We start from the raw sequence: 21,777 nt of genomic DNA, 5'->3' as shown, positions 1-21,777 counted from the left end.
GAAACACTCAAGGTCAGGCTGGACAGGGGCTCTGAGCAACCTGGTCTAGTTGAAGATGTCCCTGCCCATGGCAGGGGGGTTGGACCAGATGACCTTTAAAGGTCCCTTCCAACCCAAACCATTCTATGATACTATGACATCCGTTCCTCATACTCAAAATGTAAATCCCATTACTACTGCTTCCCCCTCCCTAAATCCTGAGGCTAAATTAGGGTCGTATTTACAAAAGACCCCCACAATCTTTCTGGCTGCTAAATACAGTTTTTAAAAACCACACACAACTGTATTCCCAGAAAGCGGAGGCCAGGTTATACCTATTTGCACGCGTCGGTCTCGTCTTGCTGCTTAAACGCTTTTAATTGCCTTTTCCTTGGGCACCTCCCCAACACCCCCCCCCCCAGCTCACTGCTAACAGGACCCCCGCAAGCCCCCACAGGTGCCCAAGGCGAGCGGGGACAGGAGGCGGCCCCCCGGGACGGGAATGACCCCGGCTCCCGGACCCATTCGGCCTCACCGGCCGCTGAGTCCGTGGCCCCCGGCCTGGTCCCAGAGCCCCCGGCCGCCCGCGGGGCAGGGCAGCGCGGCCGCTCCCCGCCCCGCCCCGCCGCCCCGCCCCGCGGCAGCGGCCGGGCGGCGAGAGCGCGTGGCGGCGGTGCCGCGCTCGGCCTGATTTACGGCTCTGCTGAAAACGGCTCCCGCGCCGCCGCCGCCCCGCCACCGCCACCGGCACCGCCACCAGCAACAAGTCGGGTGAGTGCGGCGGCGGCGGGGGGGCGGCGACCTTGCGGCCGGCTGAGGCCCGCGCCGAGCCGGGGCCCGGCCCCGCTCCGCTCCGCCCCGCCCCGGCAAGGCCCGGGCGGCGGCCGAGGCGAGCGGAGCCGTGCCGCGCCGCGCCGCCGGGGCCCTGCGGCTGGCCGTGCAGGGTGGGTGCCTCCCGGGGCGCCGGGCGGAGATGGCGCGACACCCCTGAAGAATCACCGGGAAAGTTTCCCAAGTTTCCCGGCGGGCCTGCCGGGCTGCCCCGGCCCCGGGCGGGCGCGGACGCGGGCTGTCTCCTCCCAGCCGGGGCCCGGCGAGGAATGCAACAGACGGCCCGGGATGAAGGCAGGCACCCCTGGCAGGAGCCGCTCGGCAGCGTCAGCCTCCCGTTCCGCTGCCCGCGATGCGGCGACCACACCAGGTTCAGGAGCCTCTCCTCCCTGCGGGTGCACCTGGAGTACAGCCACAGCTACGAGGAGAGAAGCCTCCTGCCCAAGAGCAGCCTCTTCTCGCCCCTGAAAGACGCGGAGCTCATCTCCCCGCCGGAGCCCGCGACCCAGGGCGGCAGCCTGGGGAGCCCCGCCGGCGCCGCGCAGCAGAAAGGGTCCTTCCTCAGTTTCTGTGATGCGTCCTGCCAGAGCGCGAAGCGCGGGCAGCCGCTGGAGGTGGAGGCTGAGCGGCCCGTCTCCTACATTGCAAACTATGTGCCGGCCGACTCCCCCGGCGAGCAGATTGCTAAAGCCGGCCTGCCGGCCCCTGACTCCAAAGCCTCCTTCGAGGCGCACGTCAGAGAAAAGTTTAACAGGATGGTAGAGGCCGTCGACCAGACGATTGAGAAGCGAATCGACAAGCTTACCAGAGAGCTGGCCCAGAAGACGGCGGAGCTGCTGGAGGTGCGGGCGGCTTTTGTGCAGCTGTCCCAGAAGAAGCAGGAGGTGCAGCGGCGGGAGCGGGCCCTGAGCAGGCAGGTGGACGTGGCGGTGGAGATGATCGCAGCCTTGAAGCAGCGGCTCACCGAGTCCGAGGAGGAGCTTCACCGGAAAGAGGAGTAAGTGGGGAGGCGAGAGCCGACGGCTTAGCGCGGGCCGGCCAGCACCTGTGCGAGGGAAAGCCCCTGGGGGAGAAGGGAGGGGATGGTTCGCTTGCTCACTGATTATGGACGGGCCTGGTGCTCACCAGCTCCTCATCACTGTATTTCTAGAGTTGCAGCCCGTGTGACCATGTCCCCTGCCTGGTGGGGGACAGCTCCCCAAGCAGGTGGTTTTCACACTTAACTTTCATGCTCTCTAATGCCTGTGTTGTGTCCCTGGTTTCATGGGGGACAAGTAGCAGCTATCGTCAGCATGTAATCTGATTTACATGGCACTTCTAATCTGTTATCTTTTTAAGAAGAGATGGGTGGACAAGTGCTGGAGGAAGTATGGAAGAATACCAAATAGCACCTTGTCCCTGAAGCCATCCCACCATGGTCAGCAGGCTGCCTGTGGAGTGGGATGGTCTCCCGTGCAGTGGCAAAGCTGTACTGGAGACAGTGCCGAAAAGGCCACGTCCAAGTAGGTGTTTTAGGGTGGACACAGAACTGTGAGACTGGAATCACTTATATGGGAATGGGAAGCAGATGCCAGAGTTGTTCTGACTAACCTAGGCCATCTAAAAATATGTTTGTGATGCATCCATTAAAAATGTAGTGATAGCTGATATATTATTTATACGTGAACTACTTAGTTTATTCAGCACTTGCTGAAACCTTTCAGGCTTTTTGGAGCAACACAACTTATTTTAGAGGAATGCAAATAAAGAGCCTTGGTAATGGAATGCTTCTAAACCAATTTATCAGCTTACAAAGAGAAGATGAGAAGTGCTAGTTGCCATGACGCTGATCTTAGAAGAAATAAGGAAGGTGGTGTAGGAGTTCAGTGTAGGAAGTTTGGAGGGCTTTCATCATTCCTTCCTGTAGTCTAAGGACTAGAAAGAAGAGATGATGATGGCTTCTGTATCGGTAGTAGTCATCTGTTGTGAGGCAGTGCAATAGATTTCCCAGAAGAGGAGACAGCAAAGGTGGTGGGACTTGAGCCTCTGGAGTGTGTATCTTCCTTGAAGGGATATTCAATGGAACCTATGATTTTTGAAGTATCAGGTGACCCTCATGGAAGAGAAGATTGAAGGACTCAAGATGAAGCTAAAGATAATAGTGGAACTGAGGCAGGTTTGAAAGTATGCTGGAAGAAGGCCACGAAGATAACACAGTTTGAAGCAGTTTTGGTAGTACCATCTAGCCAAGCTCCCCTTACGGGCTCTTTCACAGTGTGATTCATTCTACTTGTCCTAGAAGAGTATCTGGGGGGGGGTGTTGCTCTGTGGAGGTCCTTCCTCCCTCTGCAGACTAGAGGGGATCCTCAGGTAGGCAGCCATCTTAGGCTAGATGCTGAACTTCTGATATCTGAAGTTAAGTGGTATGACTCTTACCCCAAACTAAATGCAGAATGTGTTTTTAAAATTCAAGGCTTGAGATCCACAGGAAGAACATGACTGTCAGGAGAAAGCAGAGCCATTCAGTGGATCAAAACCAGAGTTCTGCAGTGCTTCAGAAGAATAAAAGAGCTTGTGGAAAAAGAGGAAGGGGTGAATAGAGTTACCTGGGTCAAAAGATATGGGTATGATGGGGGAGGATGGCAAAGGACACTGATCTGTGAAAAGAACGAGACAACAAAAGTTGTGATTTTTAACCATGTTAGGAATAGGCATGAGGAAGAGGCTGCTTGCCTCCTTGGCAGATTGCTTACTAGAAGCAGTGGTAGGCTGTGCTTCTGAGACCAGAAAACACTGAACACAGAATGAGAGAAGTGGGGAAACGCTGTCCTTCACACTAGGACATTGCCAGGCTCAGGAAAGGGGCAGGAGCTCAGATGATTGCTGTTATAATTCTAGCCATTTCTAAAGGGGGAGGGTGAATGCGTAAGTAGATGAGGAGGTAGCTCCGAAGTTGGTGTTACAGGAAAGACTGAAGGTTGACTACTAAGAAACACTAACCAAAAGAGGCAGCTGCACACGACTTCACCTGAGTACCCAGGGTATTGCTCTTCTAGGATTACTGCTAGTTTGCTTCAGCTTTCAATAAAGAAGATTAAAAAAACTTGGAAGCGAAAGCAGCAATAGGAATGAGTGAATAGAGAGTACACAGTGGCATGTTAATTTCTAAAGGTGAATGGGCCTAATGTATGCTAGTGGATGGGATGAAAGAGTATCAGCTCAGAGTACCAAGGGGGGAAGAGGGGAGTCATAATACATTCTTGCATGTGCCCATGCCTAGCCCCATAGCATTCCTTCTTAGAAGTCACAGTGAAGGTACTCTGAGGAGCCTGGGAGGGTAGGCAGGGTGTAAGAATAGGCAGAGTTCACCTAGGGAAAACTGAAAATATGTTGGTTTTTTCTTGTTCCTGCTGGTACCTGCATTTCCCATCTTGGGGCATAACAAGGGATAGTGCCATAGGAAAATCCACTGTGTGGCTTTTGAGTTCAAAGGTCATTGTGTAATTAGCAAATAGAGAAGGAAGGTAGGTATTAACAATGCTTTGTAAAAGTAGGACTAGTACTTCTAAGGGCAGCTTTTCAGACTAGTACCTCTAAAAATGCCTGGGACACTTAGCTTTACGCCAGCAGCAGGGAGGCACTGGATGGCAAGCTCTAGTACAGGGGAGAAGAAAGGATGTTCATGACTTTGGTAACAACAGTGTCACTTGTCTGGTTTTTCTCATGGACTGTTGGTAAATTCTGAGACCTGTCTACATATCCAGTCCTTTGTGTGTTCAAAAACTTACTTGGTGTGCTGAAAAGACTTTCTCCTTCAAAAAAGGAGGATCTCAACTTTGGCTTTGATTTCTGGAAGAAGTCCAGATGATTAGAAAGTCAAACAAGACTGCTTAATGGAAATTGCAGAAGCAGGAGTTCTCACTGCAGATTGTGGAAAGTCAAAGGCAGCCCTTAGGGACTGCTTTGATACTTGCTGACCTTCAGAAATAAATGCTTTCATCAGTTTCTTTGGACTTTTTTTTTCATAAGCAATCTTGTGAATATGGATAACTTCTTCCAAAACCAGCACTGATAATGAACCACTGTAGCTGAAAATTTGTTCCTCTTTCCAGGAGGAAGAAGAAAATACCACCTCCCCTGAAACACCTCCTTATCCTATTTCTAAGGAAGTAAAGGAAACCAGTCTTCCTTTGGTCTCTGCCATCAGAGATCATGGAATATGGTGCATGTGAAAGCAAGAAAGGGTTTATAATCGATATGCACTTCTAGATCTCAAAGAGACTGAAGTATGGCTACTCTAGATCAGTTTGAGGATAAAAAAACCCCAACCAAACAAAAAAACCCCAACAAACCAACCCCCAAAAAATAACCCCCCAAACTATCCAAAAGAGAGGAGGGGGGGGGGGGTGGAAATTCTAGTCCAAATCTTAGATAAGGTCACCAAAACTCATTTGGAGGCTCTTCTAGAGAAGAAGCTGAAACCTTTTATGGGGATACCTTCAAGTAAATATTGAAAAATAACAATGTTCTGGTAAGTTGCAGTTGTTTATACTGGGCCCATATTTGAGTATTCTTTCATGTCCACCTACTCTCAGTATCTTATATAAATGGACAATCACTATCAGTGACCAAATTACTCCATAATACTGAACTTAACAATCCAGTATATTTTAATCTTTATAAAATGTGTCCAGATAAGTCAAAGACCTATCTAGGCTGTTAGGCTGGGCCTGCTTCTACATGTAAGAATGAGAGAATTAACCAGATACGGAAGATGGAAGAGGATGTATTTGTGGGTTTAACCATCACTCCTGACCTATAAATTGGCTATGGGGAAAAAAAATAAAGTTGGGATTTAAGAAACTTCTTCTTTAGAAGGGTATATAAGAAGAGGACAGAAAGTAACAGTGTAATTGCACTTTGGGCAATGGCTCTGACTTTGGATCTGGTTGTGAAGTCAAATAGGAAAGCTAAAGAAAAGCAAAAATGTGCGTTAGCAAGAATAATTTGGTTAGGAAGCCCCAAGAAGGCTTAGGGAGGAGAGATCAAAATTCTTTGTTTAAACACCTGGATTTTCTGAATAAGGAGACAGAGCTCTTCTACGCCTCACATCTTTCCTTTGTGCCCAGCAAAGGCAGACATTGCACTGCTGTGACTCTGGCAGTCCCCAGCAGAGGCAATAGACCTGAGTCACTTTGAGTTGATAGAATTTCATTTCTACCTCCCCTCTGTTCTACCTTAAAAGCCCCTGTGTCGTGAGCCTTTGCCTGGACCAAGCATGTGAGAGAGGTACATAAAAACTGTGATCCACCAAGTGGCCACATTGTCAGAAGCTGGTTTCTCTGATGTGTTCTCCAAAGCAAGCAGCAAGGCTGTATGCTTCATAACTCTATAGGGAGCAAATTCTTCTGAATTACATTGTTGTTGCTAATCAAAGCACTAATTTCAAATGACAGGACTGTGAAGTTTTACTGTTGACCTCTCATTTTGATGAGAGGTAGGAGTGTTGGTTTAGGCCACCAGCAGGCACAGGGTTGCCCATTTGAAGAGTCTGTACAGTCAGTAAGGTTATTTCTGTAGACTTGTCAGTTGATTATTTTTTGTTGTTTTAAATAATGCCTATAGCAGTCCAACAAAGGCAGCGATAAAGTGAAGATGTCTTTTTAGTTAATTTTATTTTTGTTCCCTTACAAAAATGGCTGTAGTAACAGGCACGTGGGTACATGCTGTTATAATAGTGTGATGCCCTTGCAGAGATGAACTGTGTTGAGGAGTAGGACAGATGAAGATACCACACTAACTATACTAATACATAGTTGAAAGTAGAATTACTCACAGAATTAAGCACAGAAAAGTCTTACAGCAGTCACTCCTGTGTCACTTATTCTCATATTTAGAAAGGCCAAAGGTTTTTTTTTAATATCTGGGGGGAAAAAAGGAAAACTGGATGTTCTAGAGAAGCCAGCACAGCTACTAAAGACAGGTCCCCATTCACCAACCTGCCTCAGTTGGGCCCTGGACAGTTTTGATGAATGATGGCTACAGGGTCAAGCTTTCAGCAGAGTTGCTGAGCAAAGGAATGATTTAATTAGAAAATGTGCCCTGAAAGGGATTATTCAATGTTTGATGAAGGAGAATGCAACTTAGAGTGAGTACTGTGATCTTTAAGATAACACAGAAGCCTGCCCAAAGGGAATAAGATTGTGTTGAATAAGATATCAAGAAAACCATTGAAACTAAAAACAGCTATGAATTTAACTTCTGGGACACAGAGACTTGTTTCTGGAAGTTATGTAAGAAAATGAAACTGGTAAGTTTGATTTTCAGTAAGTCTGAACAGGGTAAGCATTTGAACTTACGGTCTGCAACTGAAAGCTACCTTCAATGATGACTTAAACAGTTTCACTTTGTCTCCTAATTATAGGGGAAGAGCATTAATGTATGTTGCCGTATCTCTTAACAGTAATTTCTTTAACCAGGCTAATGAATTTGTTTTGAGACTGTCTGGTCATGCCTCTACTCTGGCATAGCCTGAAATGCAAGGGCTATTTCATAATAGCTGTGGTGGGGAGTAATTATTCTTGCCAGTGGCTTCACCTTAAATTTGCAATTAATGGAATTATCTGTGCAAGTAGCATCTCAACAATTTAAGAGTAGGCTTTTAGAGATCACTGCAATTTATGCTTTAAAACAACAGTTTTCCTTAAATACAAATTCCAGTTGTACAGCAAAACAGTTTTGATTTTGCTGGAAGTAGAATACGACTACAACTACACGTTGTTCTTCCACCTTCGGTTTCAGGTGCTCCCGTTCCCTCTTCCCCATTTCCTTTCATCTTCCCACTCGAGTTATTACTACCCCCCCAGCTGCCTTGGTTCGAGCGTAGCATGACCATCCCACAGAACGGCTCTGTGAAATAAAGCATTTTAATCTTCACAGTGTCACCCCTGTAAGTTCAGGGCTCAGATCTAGAGCACAGCCCACTGAATGGGTGCAACTGGTAGGACAAAAAACTTTCTGAGGGGAGGAGGTGTGAACCTCTTAAATTGAGTGTGCTGATAGTGGTATAGGAATGTGAAACCACAACCTAATGAATAACAGATAACAGCCTTCACGCAATAACACCAGTGGATGATAGATGAGGTCAGTGGTATTAATACTTAATGAATGTACATATTTTAAAAATTTTCATGAATATATCACGTGTGAAATTTTCACAAGTAAATCACTACTACTTCCTACTGTAGTAGGAATTTTCCCATCTTCAGGTAAAATAATATAAGTGTTTGGTTTTCTGCTGATTTTAGGCAGAGTTATTCCAAATACAATTCTCTAAAGGGATTTGATGCTTGGGTGCAGAATCTGCATAAAGCTTCATGCTTGTCTCCACCTACAGAGCAGTTGTAGTTGCTGTAAATAGTCCTGGGACCAGTATTATGCATCTGTAGGAGGGCTTGCTCGCAATGCGAGAAATCATTAGCCCTTCTTGTCAGTTGTTAAGGAGCATTCAAATACTAAGGGTATCTGCAGCGTCCACATGTCAGCAACTGCTCTGGTAAACAAGAACTGCAGCTCACTAGTCCCGCAAGGAGCACTGTATAATCTAGTGGTAGAGGCAGAAGAATAAATGTCACCTAGTCAGTCTATGATTTATAACTTTATTTACCACATCATGCTGTTTCATGACCACAACCTCCATAAAGAAGGTTTCAGGGTAAATTTCAAGGTGGGCTATCTGCAGTTTTTCTGTGAGGGCAGCTAGGCTGAAGTTGGAATGCAAAACACCAAACTAGTTAAATCTGGTTAACTAAACAGCTTAACTCCCTGGCAGTCAGATTAAAATAAAAGCTTTGGCAGCAAGTCTTTCTTGCCTACAGCAAGTCCTTCCCTCTGCACTTTTTTTTTCAGCTGAGCACCTCTGAGTTGCCTGCTGCACTGCAATAAATTTTCCCCAGACTCCTCTGGCTCTGGGAAGAGCTCTTCTCACGCAGTCTGGCAGTACAGGCACCTCCTGCCTTGGACACCTTGGACACCTCCCAGGTTGCATCCCCCTTGTCTTTCCCTCCTGCTTGCCTCACCCTGTCGCCACAAACTGCTGGCAGTTCGATGTGCCCTCTGGGCAGCAGCAGCAATGGTCCCTCCTCCTGAAAGGTTTTGTCTGACAGGAGCATCCAAGACAAAGCAAGAAACCCAACTTTCTCCCCGATGCCCAGTCACAGCCCTCTAACAAAATGTTTTGCTATACAACATACCTTAATACTAGTATAGTAAACTATGAGCAAACAGATGAGATCGCTCTGGTATCTGTTGTAGAAATTTACAGTGATCTGAGCTGCACTGAGCATCATCTACTCCACTCAGAAAATTTAGAGGCAGGATCTAGAGCTTGCAGTGCTACAGCAAGTGCCAGGGTGCAGCTGAGCAAGAACGGGCAGGACGCTGCAGGCTGATGGGCAGAGAGGAAACGGAGGAGCAGAGCAGAGTGGGAAAGAGATGGTGCTGAGAGCAGAGGAGTTCACAAGAGGAGTTAATAACTCCTTAATAACCATTTCTCAATATAGCAGCAGTGCTCCAGATGTAGAATAGTCAGTGCAGGGTAGCAGAGACCTCTCATTAGAAAGGGCAATGTTTCAGGTCTGAGCCAGGCTTTAACAAGTGATTCCTGTTTCAGGTGAGCACTGCTGACAGAGCTGTTCTGTCAAGACACAGAGCCCAGCGGGCCCGTGCTGCTGTGCTCTGGTTTATGCCTCTACCAAGTGGGCCCCACAGTATTCACAGGCTCAGCTTCCCCCTGACTTCATGAGGAGCAGCATCTGACCTCTGTGAACATCCATCTTTCCACAAGCATTAGAGCAGAGAGTAAGAGATAGAAATAGTATCACATAATCCCAAAAAACTTGGCAGAGGCCTGGAGAAATAAATTGAAAGTAAAATACAGAACATAAGCAAAAAGTCATCACAGATATCTGGAAATAGAGTTGATGAGAGAGGGTCATCACTATGGGTAAGAAAAAGTCTGGGCAAACTACAAGACACAAGAAAGGCAATTAAACAGATAAACAGCAGCTGTCGGAAGCTACACAAGTTCTTTGAACCATTTCCCTATTATTCATGGTGGGAGGAGGGTAAAAATTCTCTGGGAGCTCCCTTCAGGTCACCAAAGCATAGCCGTGGCATGGAACGAGCTCTCTGAGGAAGAGGTGTTGGAGCAAACTTATTAGCAGTCACTGCTCGGCACTTGAAGTTGCTCTTCTGAGAGATGAGAATGAAGTTGAAACAAAGAAAGTAGCTGAACTGACGGAAGTACTGCTTATCAGGATGAGGTGCATGACCCAGACCTAGTGGGTGGGTATATTCTGGCTCCCTGGCTCCTGTCTTTCTAAAGGGAATTTACAGAGTGCTGGTACCATTACAGCCCAAAGGAAAATTTTTAGATAGAAGTTATTAAAGGTAGATTCATAGCCAGAGAAAAATGATGGAAATGCTACTAGGGCTGCTAGTAACAGTTCCTACAAATAATGGCATGTATGATGCCAAGTTATCTTGAGTAATCTAGAAAGCAAGGAAAATACTAGGGAGTTTATTGACATTATGTGTCTGTTCTCCTGATAGTTATCTAAGTCTTCCAGAAAAAACACTGCTTCTCCCTGTCCCTCTTACGGCACAGCTCCCTAACAAGATATTTGTAGGAAAGGAAAATTTGTGGGTGATCTATTCATGCCGTGGTGTAGGCAATTAATGAATGCTTTTTAATTAAACCTTTGCTGAGACAATTACAAATGTTAGTATTCTTGAAACTATCACCCTTTTAAAAACTAATGCCAGGTACTCGATGTTTGTGGCCTCCCGCTGCAGTGAAACACACAAGCTGTCTGTGGCCCCGGGAGGGATGTCCTCATGGTGTCCCAGGCTGGTGGCCTCCCTGCTCCACCCAGCCTGCCCGCTGGAGGCCAGCCGCCTGGCAGGCCACACACAGTTCTCCTTCCTGATCCAAAGGGTAAGGGATTTGGAGCTGACCTGCTGAGTTTCCATCCTTTTGAGCTTCCTTCCCGCTGTAAAAGAGGAGCCTGACAGAGTGCCAAGGGCTTCAGATTGCTCCTACTCTTAACACAAAACCGGAGTGGCATCGTGAAATCAAAGAAGTTACAATGCTGTAAGTGCGGTGAGAATAAAGCCCTAAAATTGTCCTTAATAAATTTAGATTGGCTTCTTCCTAAGCATTCCTCAGTGGCTTTTTATTACCACGTTGCTCTGGGCAAGCTAATAATCACAGAAACTGTACAGAGCCTTGAAATGGAATGGATTAGCTGAGCTTAACCAACAAGGTACCTCTGTTTCTTAAGCCACGTTTTGTGGGTGAGTTAATATAAACTAATACTCATCCCTGTTCTTCATCCAAACAATACATGCGTGTTTTTACCGCATTCCTACCATTAGAACAGCCATGCAGAGAGCCTCTTGCTGCTGTGGTATAGAGCAGGCAGACACAGCCTGAATCCTAGATGGCAAATTTCCATAGCTGACCACTTGTGCCTAACTTTTCTTAGCGCAAAACAGCTCAGTGTTAAAACAACCTTACTGAGTTAAAGCAATTATCTACAACTATACTGAGTTAATGACATGCAGAGAAACTTTGGGTTTGTTATAGACACGCTAAGCTTTGAAAGGTTATTTCTGCTACAAGCTGTTTCCTAGTTTCTGCTTAAAATGCTTTTTCCTCAGGGGATGTATTTCTACCAAGCTATCAAGCCCTTTCTCATTTGGCAAGCATTGGTTCCCCCAACTCCCACCCCCTCAGTTTTGTACAAAGCAAAAATTAACATGGTTTCATTGGCAGAGCAAGAACTGTTTATCCAGGCATTTATTAACTGGGGAAACCCTGCATGCTCAGATTTGCCATTTTTTGTAATACCTGCTTCACTCTGTAACCAAACTCCTCCCACCCAGAAACTCCTCTGATATCAGAGGTCCAAATGGTGGCCCAATTACTGATAGTAGACTGATAGTACGCAGAGCATTTCAAAATGAGCTGTCTCAATCCAGAGCTGGGACCTTTCACCGTCAGTGGTACTGTTTCTTCCAATTGCGCTACCAGACAAGAAACATTTCTAAAGTCCTAAAATTTGCCCTTCCCACGCACATACTCCTTGGTCGGTAATCTGTGGATTATCTGTTAATCTCCCATGCTCCCACTAGCCCCAGATCATAGCACTGCACTTTGGCGTACTTGCAGGATTGCAGCCAAAATGAAGTTTAATGGCTACAGTAGCTCTTTTAAGTTAGGAACCACCCCAGTAGCAACATTAAACTACCATTGTAAGTTTATGGTGAAGATAAATTTGGGGGTTCATCCATTTTTCTTCATGTTTCAGAGCTGATAATTCACATGGGTAGGTAAAAAAAAAAAAAGATAAAGTGGCTGTTGCTGTCTCCAGATACCTTGAGAGGTGATGCTTAATGACATTTCTACCCTGTGGATTATTAAGGACTCTTTCCAAGAGACCTAATAATGTGACAGAAAAACCCACACCCACTGCCCCTAAACTTAAATTCAGCGTTCAGGCTTCCAGATCTTCACTGTGTCCACAAAAATCTTTAAATAGAGGTGAAGGACAGTAATTAGCCACCATTGGCTATCACCATGAAAAACAGGAAAAGGATCAGTAATTTTTTGACAGCGGTGAGACCAGGGCCCTTCCTATTATTTAAATATGGCTTCTTTGCAATGTTTCCATCTTGCAGAGAAGTTGTTACTTTCAACCACTTCCTGGAAGAAGCAGCAGAAAAAGAAGTGCGGGGAAAAGCCAGGCTCCAGCGCTTCATTGAGAACCTGTTGCAGCGTGTGGATCTGGCAGAAAGGCAGCTAGAATATTACCAAAATCAGCAGATGGTCTGCAACCACACCGACGTCAGCGAGCATGTGGTAAGCCAGCAAAGTCCTTCCCTGCATTGTCACCCACCACCAGAGGGAAAGTACTTGAGTTTGAATATGGGTTGGCCCAGTAGGTCAGGCTAATTGCTACTCCATACAGATCTGAATTTGTAAAATGTTTCTTTAGATGTGTTTTATTTATGTTTTAAACTGCCCCTTCACATGAGTGAAAGGAGCAGGGAGTGCAAGAGCAGCAATAGCCAAAGATGGCAAAGGGAGAGCAGAGAATAATGAAATATTTGCCAGATATTTAATTTTTTTTCCAGCTTTGGCTGGAAAATTTAATTTTTTTTCCAGCTGCTGTTACCTCTGCAACAAACACTTTCCTTTATGTCACTTAGTGACTTGCCAGTTTTTTGGAGATCTCTAAAGATTTTCAGGAAAGATGTGGATGCCTAAAGAGGACATGTCAGCCTGCTGGCAAATTGGCTTGCTTTCTGTAGTTACCTATCACAGGACTTTTCGAAATGGTGAATGGATTCCCGCAGGCCTGTCCTGCGCAGATTAGAAACCAAAGCTGTCTGAACCTTGTTTTTTAAAATACATTATTTGTTTAAAAGCCCTTGTTATTAATACTTAAACTCAGTATTTTCTCTACAATGCATTACATTTATATGGCAAGTTTTAGGTGCATGACTTCCAAAGAACATTTCTGTTTAAATTACTACCCCATGCTGCCTCTGCTAAGTAATTGCTCAACCTGGGATGTGAGAGGAAAGGCATTTGATCATGCACAGCACTGAACAGGTATGCAGTGGTGGAAAGCAAAGGTTCCCATAGCCACTTGGAAGACAAAGACCTGAATAAATGTAGATGTGCTAAAATCTAGTGCAGGACATCTCAAACAGTGTCTGTGAAACACAGGGGGGACTGTAAAGATGGGCCTCAGTATTAAATCATCTCCCCTGCTCTTGATATGTTTACCGGATCCCTGGCTCAGCAGTGTCCCTTGGGGAAGGCACTAATTTTTGAGGCAGCTGCCCTGCTTTCTGAGTGACTTCAGCATTCCTCTAAAGTCATCCATCCAAATACTGACCAGCCTGACCTTCAGGAGGTAATTACAGAAAAGCACACCATGAGATGGCTCCAGACTCCATCCAAGACAGATGACAAGCAGAGTTAGGCTGGGCAAAAATCCATCTGCAAAGTGTGGACAATACCAGGGACAGAGGGAACATTTACAAGAACATAATCATTTTCAGATGCCAGATCTGACTTGCTTGGCTCAGTGACTTCATTAAACGATATTCAAAGGCTCAGTCCAGTAGCACTGATGGGAGATCAGTACAAAGAACCGATTTAGTACCCAGACCGATTTAAGCTGAGCTGGCATTAAACACCTCCTTTTCTGACCCCCACTAAAAGAGGGACTAGACAAAGTGTTTCCACACTGTGAACCAAACTGCTGTAAAAAATCAAGTCATGCAAAGTTGTGCTGGCACTGAGGCTGTGCTGTCCCTAGCTGTTCTCAGGATTTGGGGTGGGAAGGGACAGAAATGCTTGTGTTCTCGCCCTCCACCCTTCAGTGCTGCTGTAGTCAGAGCCAAGGGCTTGTAGCTGGAGTTTCCTGTCCGCTTGTGTAAAGGAAATGTATCACTGCAAAATTAAAGGCTCTGCGAGAAAATTAATTTAATACAGCTTATTCAAGCACTGTCCCTTATTAATTATCTTGAACACAATAATTACTTCTCATTGTATCCATACAGTTTAATCTAATGTGAAAGATCTCTGTTCAGCCCACACTTCTTTAGCAATTTACTTTGATTATGGTTACGATAAAAATAATGGGGAAAAAATCCAACCACTAACAATTCACATGTTATGAATTTTAAAAACATGTAATAAGATGGAGGAATAATAATCTGTAAAAGTTTTTTTTTCAGCTTCTTTCATGACTGTTCTAGTTTTAACAGCAGCTAGCTGAGAATAGAAATACGGTTTTGAAGACTACATATATTTTATGCCTGTACTTTAATTACTTGATAATGTAATAATATTAATAACCTGTTTCTGTTTTCTTTGCAGTTTACAGACATTTCATTAAATAAGAAACCCAGATGCCTGTATGTCTATATTTTTATTTTTCTCTTACTTAAATACACTAACTTGACATGCTTACATTTCTGCTTTTGCATTTCACCTTACCCAAAAGCCTGAATCAGGTTGGGTTTGGATCAGGTTCTATACCTGAGTATGAGTTATATTTATGTCATGTAATGGAGAAAAAACAGATTTCTGCTAAATCAAAGCTAAAATCGCATATTCTTTAAAGAAAAAAAAGAAGAATCATTTTCTGTTGAATGAATGACTCCTTCCTGCTGACTGTAATAGCCTACTGCAAAGCTACAGTAGTTGAATCTCTTCAGCAAACACAGGCCAAGTTTCAGCTGAAAATATCTTTAATGTTCTGTAGGTAGGAGAGAGACAGTTGTCATTTCCTAACTGACAGTAACACTGTTGACTTAAAAATCACTTGTAAGCAAACAAGTGCCCTGACAAAGCATGGGCACTAAACATCTCGGGTTACTCAAGCAGCTGTCCTGGGAGCGGCAGAACTAACTGGGGTTGGTTTCCCATGTCTTTGTGACTTGGTCACGAGTCCCAGCGGCTGGTTCGGAGCATCACGGGTGCTGCTTGGCCAAGTGGTGGTCAGGCAGTGCATCCTTCCTCAGGGCAACCTTTCTTAGTGGGGACATGAGTTTGGGTTGTTTTCCCACTGCCATAAAATGTGTTACATCATCACAGGTCTGGGACTTACGTGTCCCTGCCAGATTTGTTTGTGTCTGACCAATGGGTTCAAGAATTACTGGAAGACTGACAGACACATGAACAGATGGATGGGCTGGCAAATAAACTAAAAGTACAATGTATAGCCTACTGGGTTGGGGGGAGGCAGCTTTTTGCTCTTTGGGTTGTTTTTGGTTTTCATGTATCTTAGTCCTAGCAGGCAACTGGCCAAGTACCCTTTTGCTGATAAGCAGTGTTTGCATTAATAATTAACAGCATGGGGCTTTAGCTTTGTTTTCTCTACTTTTTATAGCTTTTATAGCTTTTTTTTTTTCCCCCCATACTGATTTGAGATTCTGGAAAACTTGATTGTCCAAAGTAGATTTTGAATTGACTGTGTATACACTTTTCAAGCTTCTAGATGTCTTAAGATGATTGGAATCAAGGAAAATAGAATTAAAATATAACCAGTGAATTCAGTGACGCGGTGAGATGAGTCCTTCTACTGACAAGTCTTTGGTCTAAATATAATGCAGTTTGGTAAAACCTGTTAATTGCTGACAAATAGTGGGAGTTCAAAGGCATATATGAAATTGTTTAGAGGCTTCTGTTTAACCACTGATATACTTCTCATTTGAAAAGACACTGTCAAAACTAGAATTTAGTAGTAGCCTTTATTTGGAGTTACCAGGTTAAAAATATCCCAACTTGTCCTACGAAGCAGAGAGGATAGAGAGGATGCTCAAAGGTATAGGGAAGTTTTACTTTGCTCTGCCTGTTCTGTGGATGAATCCAGCATTTGCATTCACCACACCAGCTGTTTTTAAGAGCTCTAACTCAGCTCAGTACATAAAATGAGGTTTTAATGATATGTACCAGTTAAAAAAATCGGGAAGTATTACTACCCATCCAGAAAATTCAGGGTAATCTTAGGGGGTTTGGGGCCACTGATGGTTTATGTTTGGGATCAATGGCTGGACTTGCAAGGCCTCTGCATTGCTTCCCGTTCCTTTTCTCCAGTTTCTCCTGGCTGTTCTCAGGAAATGCCTCACTGAGGGTGTGGCAGACCTTTGCTGATGATGCTCACTAGCCATTTCTCAAAGGCACTGAGACTTACTGGCACACCTGTGCCTAAATCCAATTTAAATGCCAGCTCCCATTGTGAAGAAGCTTAAGAATTAGGTCTTCAAAATTATGAGACCTGTCTTGAAAAATACCTGATGTTTGTGGAATGCAGCAAGAATAGGATTGTTCTTAAGTGCCTGTGGCAGTGGAGTGCATTTAGTCACAATATTTCAGTCTTTCTTTATAATGCGACAAATTAGGAATATGTTTGAGTAGGAAGTTCAGACTCTCACAGTCACTTGTGTCAAAGACCTGCCACTTTCAATGGAAAAATATTTCCCACATCTGGAGCTTGCAGCGTTGCATTTCATGTGAAACGGACCTGCATCTTCATCCATCTTAGACACCTTCTTACTCTGACTGTGAATTAGGGACAGATGTCCATCTTCTCTACCATAAATTCATTCAATTTAAATATAGTTTAGCTCTTTTAGGCAATCCCCTCTGATCATAATAACCTTGACTACCTTTGGGTTTTAATATTTTGAGAGCATCGTTCAGTGCAGCAGATGTGTGACTAACACCACCTGCAATCACCTGCAATAACGCCTGTATATGCTTTGGGAATAAACGATGTAACTTTTTCACCATAACAACATCAAGAAAAACAGAGCACTACATCTTTTAACATCAACTAAGTAATGGACTGTAACAACAGCGATAGGACAAGAGGTAATGGCCTCAAGTTGCGCCAGGAAGGTTTAGACTGGACATTAGGAAGTATTTCTTTACAGAATGGGTTGTTGGGCGTTGGAATGGGCTGCCCAGGGAGGTGGTGGAGTCCCCATCCCTGGAGGGGTTTAAGAGTCGGGCTGACATAGCGCTGAGGGATCTGGTGTAGTTGGGAACTGTCAGTGCTAGGTTAATGGTTGGACTGGATGATCTTCAAGGTCTTTTCCAACCTAGATGATTCTGTGATTGTGTGATTCTGTGAAACAGTGCCTAAGAAGTGATCATAGACCTTAGTGACCAACACTTGTGCATTTACACGACCTCTAGCCCCCAGCAAGGGGTCAGAGTCCAGGCCTGCACCAGGCCAGCACGGCACAGTGCCTGCAAGCTCCAGCTTGGACCTGCATGGCATTTTCCCCGCAGAACTTCCCCATAGCAAAGTCTGGTTGGCAAAGGTACCAACCAGGTAAAACTGTAAGGCTCGGTTCCTGTGCTGTCGACTAGCCCTCACTGCCTCCCACCAGCAAATACAGAGGCTTTCGTGACACCCGTCTGGTCTTTTAAAGAGTAGGAGAGGTCTTGCACTATAACACTTGAACAACAGCTTTTTCCAAAACTGGCTTTGTCAAGTGTGCAATATTGTTTAACTCCCAGAAGAAGTAATGTGGTTTCCAGAAATAACGAGCTATGGAAAATAGCCCTATGGGAACCCTTAAGAGCTCGACTTGTACATCAGCACATCTGTTGTTCACTTCAGTCACAGTAGCTGGGCAGACATGAGCTGGTGCCTTACGTTCATAGTGCTGCTGTTACACAACATATATCTGCTGTAAAATATTTCAAGATTATGTTAAAAGGGACTGTAATGATCTTAGTTAAACTGTGGAACTCTGGTTTCAACGTAAAATTTCAGAGCAGAGGGCATGTTTTGGCCTTTGTAGCACCAGGCACCGTGTTGTCACTCCACCTGAGCTCACTGATTTCAGCAAATCCTGCTGGGCTTGAACCATCACAGAGAGAACAAAGAATTCAGCTTACTTTGGCCTTTAAGTTTTCATACCCTTCTTCCCACCAATTTCTGTATTCCCCTTTCCTCTCTCCCATTTCAAATCAAAGCCTAAAAGCAAAGCTAAAGTTTCCCTAAATGGGTGGCCAGCACAAAGGCAGAGTGTGGAGATTCCTGAGCTATTGGCCATTAGCTGCAGTTCCATGGGGCCTGGCCACAGTTCAGGGCAGCGCTGAGATCCCACCAAGAAGTTCCTACAGATTCTGCACCCACTTTTTACTGTTACTGGTGTTGTGCGGTCTTCCAAAGACCCTGTGATATTCGTACTTTGCAGAAGGTTGCCATGAACATGTGCGTCTTTAAAATCCCTGTAGATCACCAAGTTATGACAATACAGATCTCAGTAAGGTCTCAGCACTCCAAAACTGGCATGATGCTATCTGAATAAAAGTGTAGATGAACATGCATGAAGAAACCACCAGTAACACGTGTAGTGGTTCTTATAGTGAGAGATGCTTTTAAGTATTGAGAAATGTAGTTCATGTTGCAACTCTGTTTTTAACTTTCAGCCTAGTCCTGTAAAACAAGGCTATTTCTGTCTTAAGAAATGTAGGGGTTTGGGACATTTTGGGACCTATCCCTTTGCAAGATTGAGTAATAGTTATTAATAATCACTATTATTCATTTCAGGAGCCGAGGAAGTCAACACGCTTCGTATAACATCCCTGATGCAAAGCCTCATTCCTTTCAAAAAGGAAGAATCTTGTTGAAAAAAGCAAAGGATGAAAAATCCAGCTTGCAGCCAGTGAAATGCTTCTATGAACCTGTTGATTGCTCAAGAGAGATGTGGAGAGCACAAAAGAAAGGTGAACCAGTCTGCTCTGCCAGGAAAGTGAGTGCAAAATCAAAGATGGGTAAAAAGGCCAAACCGCTATAGGAATGGTTTGCAATATATAGTAACGCAGGAGCTTGGCTTCAACAGAACAAATACTGAATGAAGTTAGTCATCCTACTTTTTCCTATCCATCTGGCCATGCCAAAATGTATCAGATATAATATATAGAAATATATACAGTATGGAAAATTTATATTATTTAGTAACGCCATTCCCTCTTTGGGCGCTGTAAGAGAAATGACATTTTATTCAGTTTACATGGAGGTTTTTCTATTTATTAATTTATTTATTTATAGAGCTTATTTTAAACGACTGCAGTTATCTTGCTGGGCAGTACTGTGGCTGTATATTTATTTTAGTGGCAGCATGTGGCTTGGTGATTTATTTTCCATCTGTGCTGTTGCAAGTTCAGAAGAATCCATTTAATCGGCACCTAAATATTCAGTCTTTCAGCTTAGGTAGGTATAAGATCAATGATTACCTGTTACCTGCACAGACATAGTTAGATGCAAAAGGTCTACTTGAGATGTTTGAAGGCTTTTTACAGCAGTAGATTGCTACGCTGGATTTTCTGCCATAAGTCCAGTTGGGTGCATTTCCATATTTTATTACATACATTAAACTGCTTGATCGTGCCAGCAGCCATGTTGTCTGTTGGTACAAGTTTGGGCTGCTTCGGTGTCTCAAGCACAGCTTTCAAATTCCAGAAGCTTTATGGCTTTGCCTCTGGTGTCACTTAGCAAGGAGACCCAAAGGTGATACGGCAGACCTGACAAGCACAGGCTGCACTGAGCCAGAGGAGAAATTTCAGTACCAAGTGTCAGCAGCAGGGTATCAGCTGTGGCCCAGCAAGTGAAAGGCTAAAGCAACACGTTACATTGCGTGGCACAATGTGCAATGCCCGTGCTTGCTTTTAGGCATGAGAGGCCTAAAATGGCTATGATCATAACCAAAATCCTGGAGTTTTCATCTCTGAAGAATCTTTACAGGGCTGAGAGATCCCTGAATTTCAACTGAAAACCCAAGAGCAAGGAAGTTAGAAATGACTGCAGGACGGGAATGTGCGTGTTTACATTGGTTTGTGCCAATTAAAAGGATCCTTATTTATCAGAGTATTTATCAAGATGATTTTTTGTGTGTACAGTTTTTTGGTAGCATGAATCCTCATGCCATGTTTACAGATATGAACATCTTGTCAATGTTACTGATGAGACTTGTTTTCTCAAAAAAAAGAAAGGATAGGTGAGACAAGTCTGTGTAATTTATTTTTTAAATGCTTATAACAGATGTAAATTGTTTATGTGGAAGGTGATTTTTACAGTACATGTACAAAGATTTGTGAAAAATGTTTTTCATTTTTTATAACTATGACCGTAAGCAGAACTGAGTATTAAAAGACAGTGTGTCACTATGATTACTGCTGCAATAAGCACCTGAGTTGCAATATTTTTAAAGCAGATGACCAATCAGTCAGCTAGAATCAGGTAACTACAGATGTCATACATTTGTGAGTGTACAGAGCTCCCAGAAAGTAGCAGAGTGAAGAAAGAGAGTATTATTCCTCACTTTTATTTTAAATACTGTATATGGAACAATCAGATATATGTTTAAAGTTTCTCAACACTGTTTCAGTAGAAAGTCCCAGTGTAAAACCAATTCAGGTATTTAGGTTGTAATGACATTTTAATACTTATTTACGTCACAAGGCCACACTTGGCCTTATGCTAGGCATTGTGTATGGTGAAAAGGAGTTGTTACATGTGTTGCATGGGCTTGGGTCAGATCATGTGTTACGACAACTTTCTTAGGCAAGCCAAAAAATAGAAACATCCTTGAGTTTTTTCTGTTGCTTCCTACATCCTTTTAAAAACCTGAAAAAAAATGACCCTTTTTGAAGATAACAAAGGTGAACTTTAGAAAGATAATAAAGTAAAATATATTAATCCATTCCCTTATCCACTTGACACTGAAAGAGTATTTTTATTTTTAAATGCCTATCTACTCTGTTAGTCACCAAAGTTAAGTGCAACTACTAGTTCACAAATGAGATGTTTATTTTATTATTTATTGCGCCAAAATCTTGACTGTAAGTTGTCCTTTTGGGGGAGGAAGAGAAAAAGAGAGTAAAAGAAGTTGCATGTTCTTAAACTTTTCAAAGCCTAAGTTACAGTTACTTGCTGAACAAATGCCAGGTTAGTTAATTAAAAAGAAATTGGATTGTACTGTAACCCCAGATAAAAGTTTTTAGAATATAAACATTCTAATAATAAAGATATATTTCTCAGTTACTGTGTGATTTAACTCTGTGGAATACAGTGTTTCTTACAAAAGCCTACCCAACAGCAGAGCAAAAGACAAGAAACAGCAGCCCTGCTTGGACTTCTGTTTATTCCTCAGATAAAACACCACGGCAGTGAAGTTGGGCTGTGATCTCTCAAAGCATTACAGATTAACCTGAAGGACAGCTTCAGCATCTTGCCCACATAGCTTGTACACGCACCTGCCCCTCTCCTACTATGATCACGCTTGAAAATTATTCTTGAGATAACCCACATGGTCAGATAACCTGCCCAGAGCAGAGGCGGGGAGAGGGGAGGGAAGGGTCAGGCAAAAGAAATTAAGGGCAGAGGG

At 44.0% G+C, this 21,777-nt stretch overlaps 1 protein-coding gene across 2 annotated transcripts; it reads left to right on the top strand.

Annotated features, from left to right (window-relative positions):
- Positions 1 to 891: 891 nt before the first annotated feature.
- Positions 892 to 21,431, top strand: ZNF365 (zinc finger protein 365). 2 transcript variants are annotated; one of them, XM_074830340.1, is made up of 4 exons: positions 892 to 1,807; positions 12,532 to 12,712; positions 14,747 to 14,784; positions 18,942 to 21,431. In XM_074830340.1, exons 1-4 carry the CDS (start codon positions 1,080 to 1,082, stop codon positions 19,186 to 19,188), a joined length of 1,194 nt encoding a protein of 397 aa, XP_074686441.1. In that variant the 5' UTR covers positions 892 to 1,079; the 3' UTR covers positions 19,189 to 21,431. The 2 variants fall into 2 exon arrangements, with proteins under 2 accessions (XP_074686441.1, XP_074686442.1); XM_074830341.1 differs by lacking the exons at positions 12,532 to 12,712; positions 14,747 to 14,784.
- The last annotated feature ends 346 nt before the right edge of the window (positions 21,432 to 21,777 follow it).

This window comes from Strix aluco, chromosome 7 (assembly GCF_031877795.1).
Source record: "Strix aluco isolate bStrAlu1 chromosome 7, bStrAlu1.hap1, whole genome shotgun sequence".
NCBI lineage: Eukaryota > Metazoa > Chordata > Aves > Strigiformes > Strigidae > Strix > Strix aluco.
The sequence above is the reverse complement of the archived record's forward strand: the minus strand, read 5'-3'. Positions and strand labels throughout refer to the sequence as shown.

Bases quoted from the DNA above. Each gene is read 5' to 3' on its own strand.
- ZNF365 (XM_074830340.1), top strand. From the start codon at position 1,080: ATGCAACAGACGGCCCGGGATGAAGGCAGGCACCCCTGGCAGGAGCCG. The intron at 12,713-14,746 runs GTAAGCCAGCAA...TTTTCTTTGCAG, and splicing joins CCGACGTCAGCGAGCATGTG to TTTACAGACATTTCATTAAA. The intron at 14,785-18,941 runs GTATGTCTATAT...TATTCATTTCAG, and splicing joins AATAAGAAACCCAGATGCCT to GAGCCGAGGAAGTCAACACG.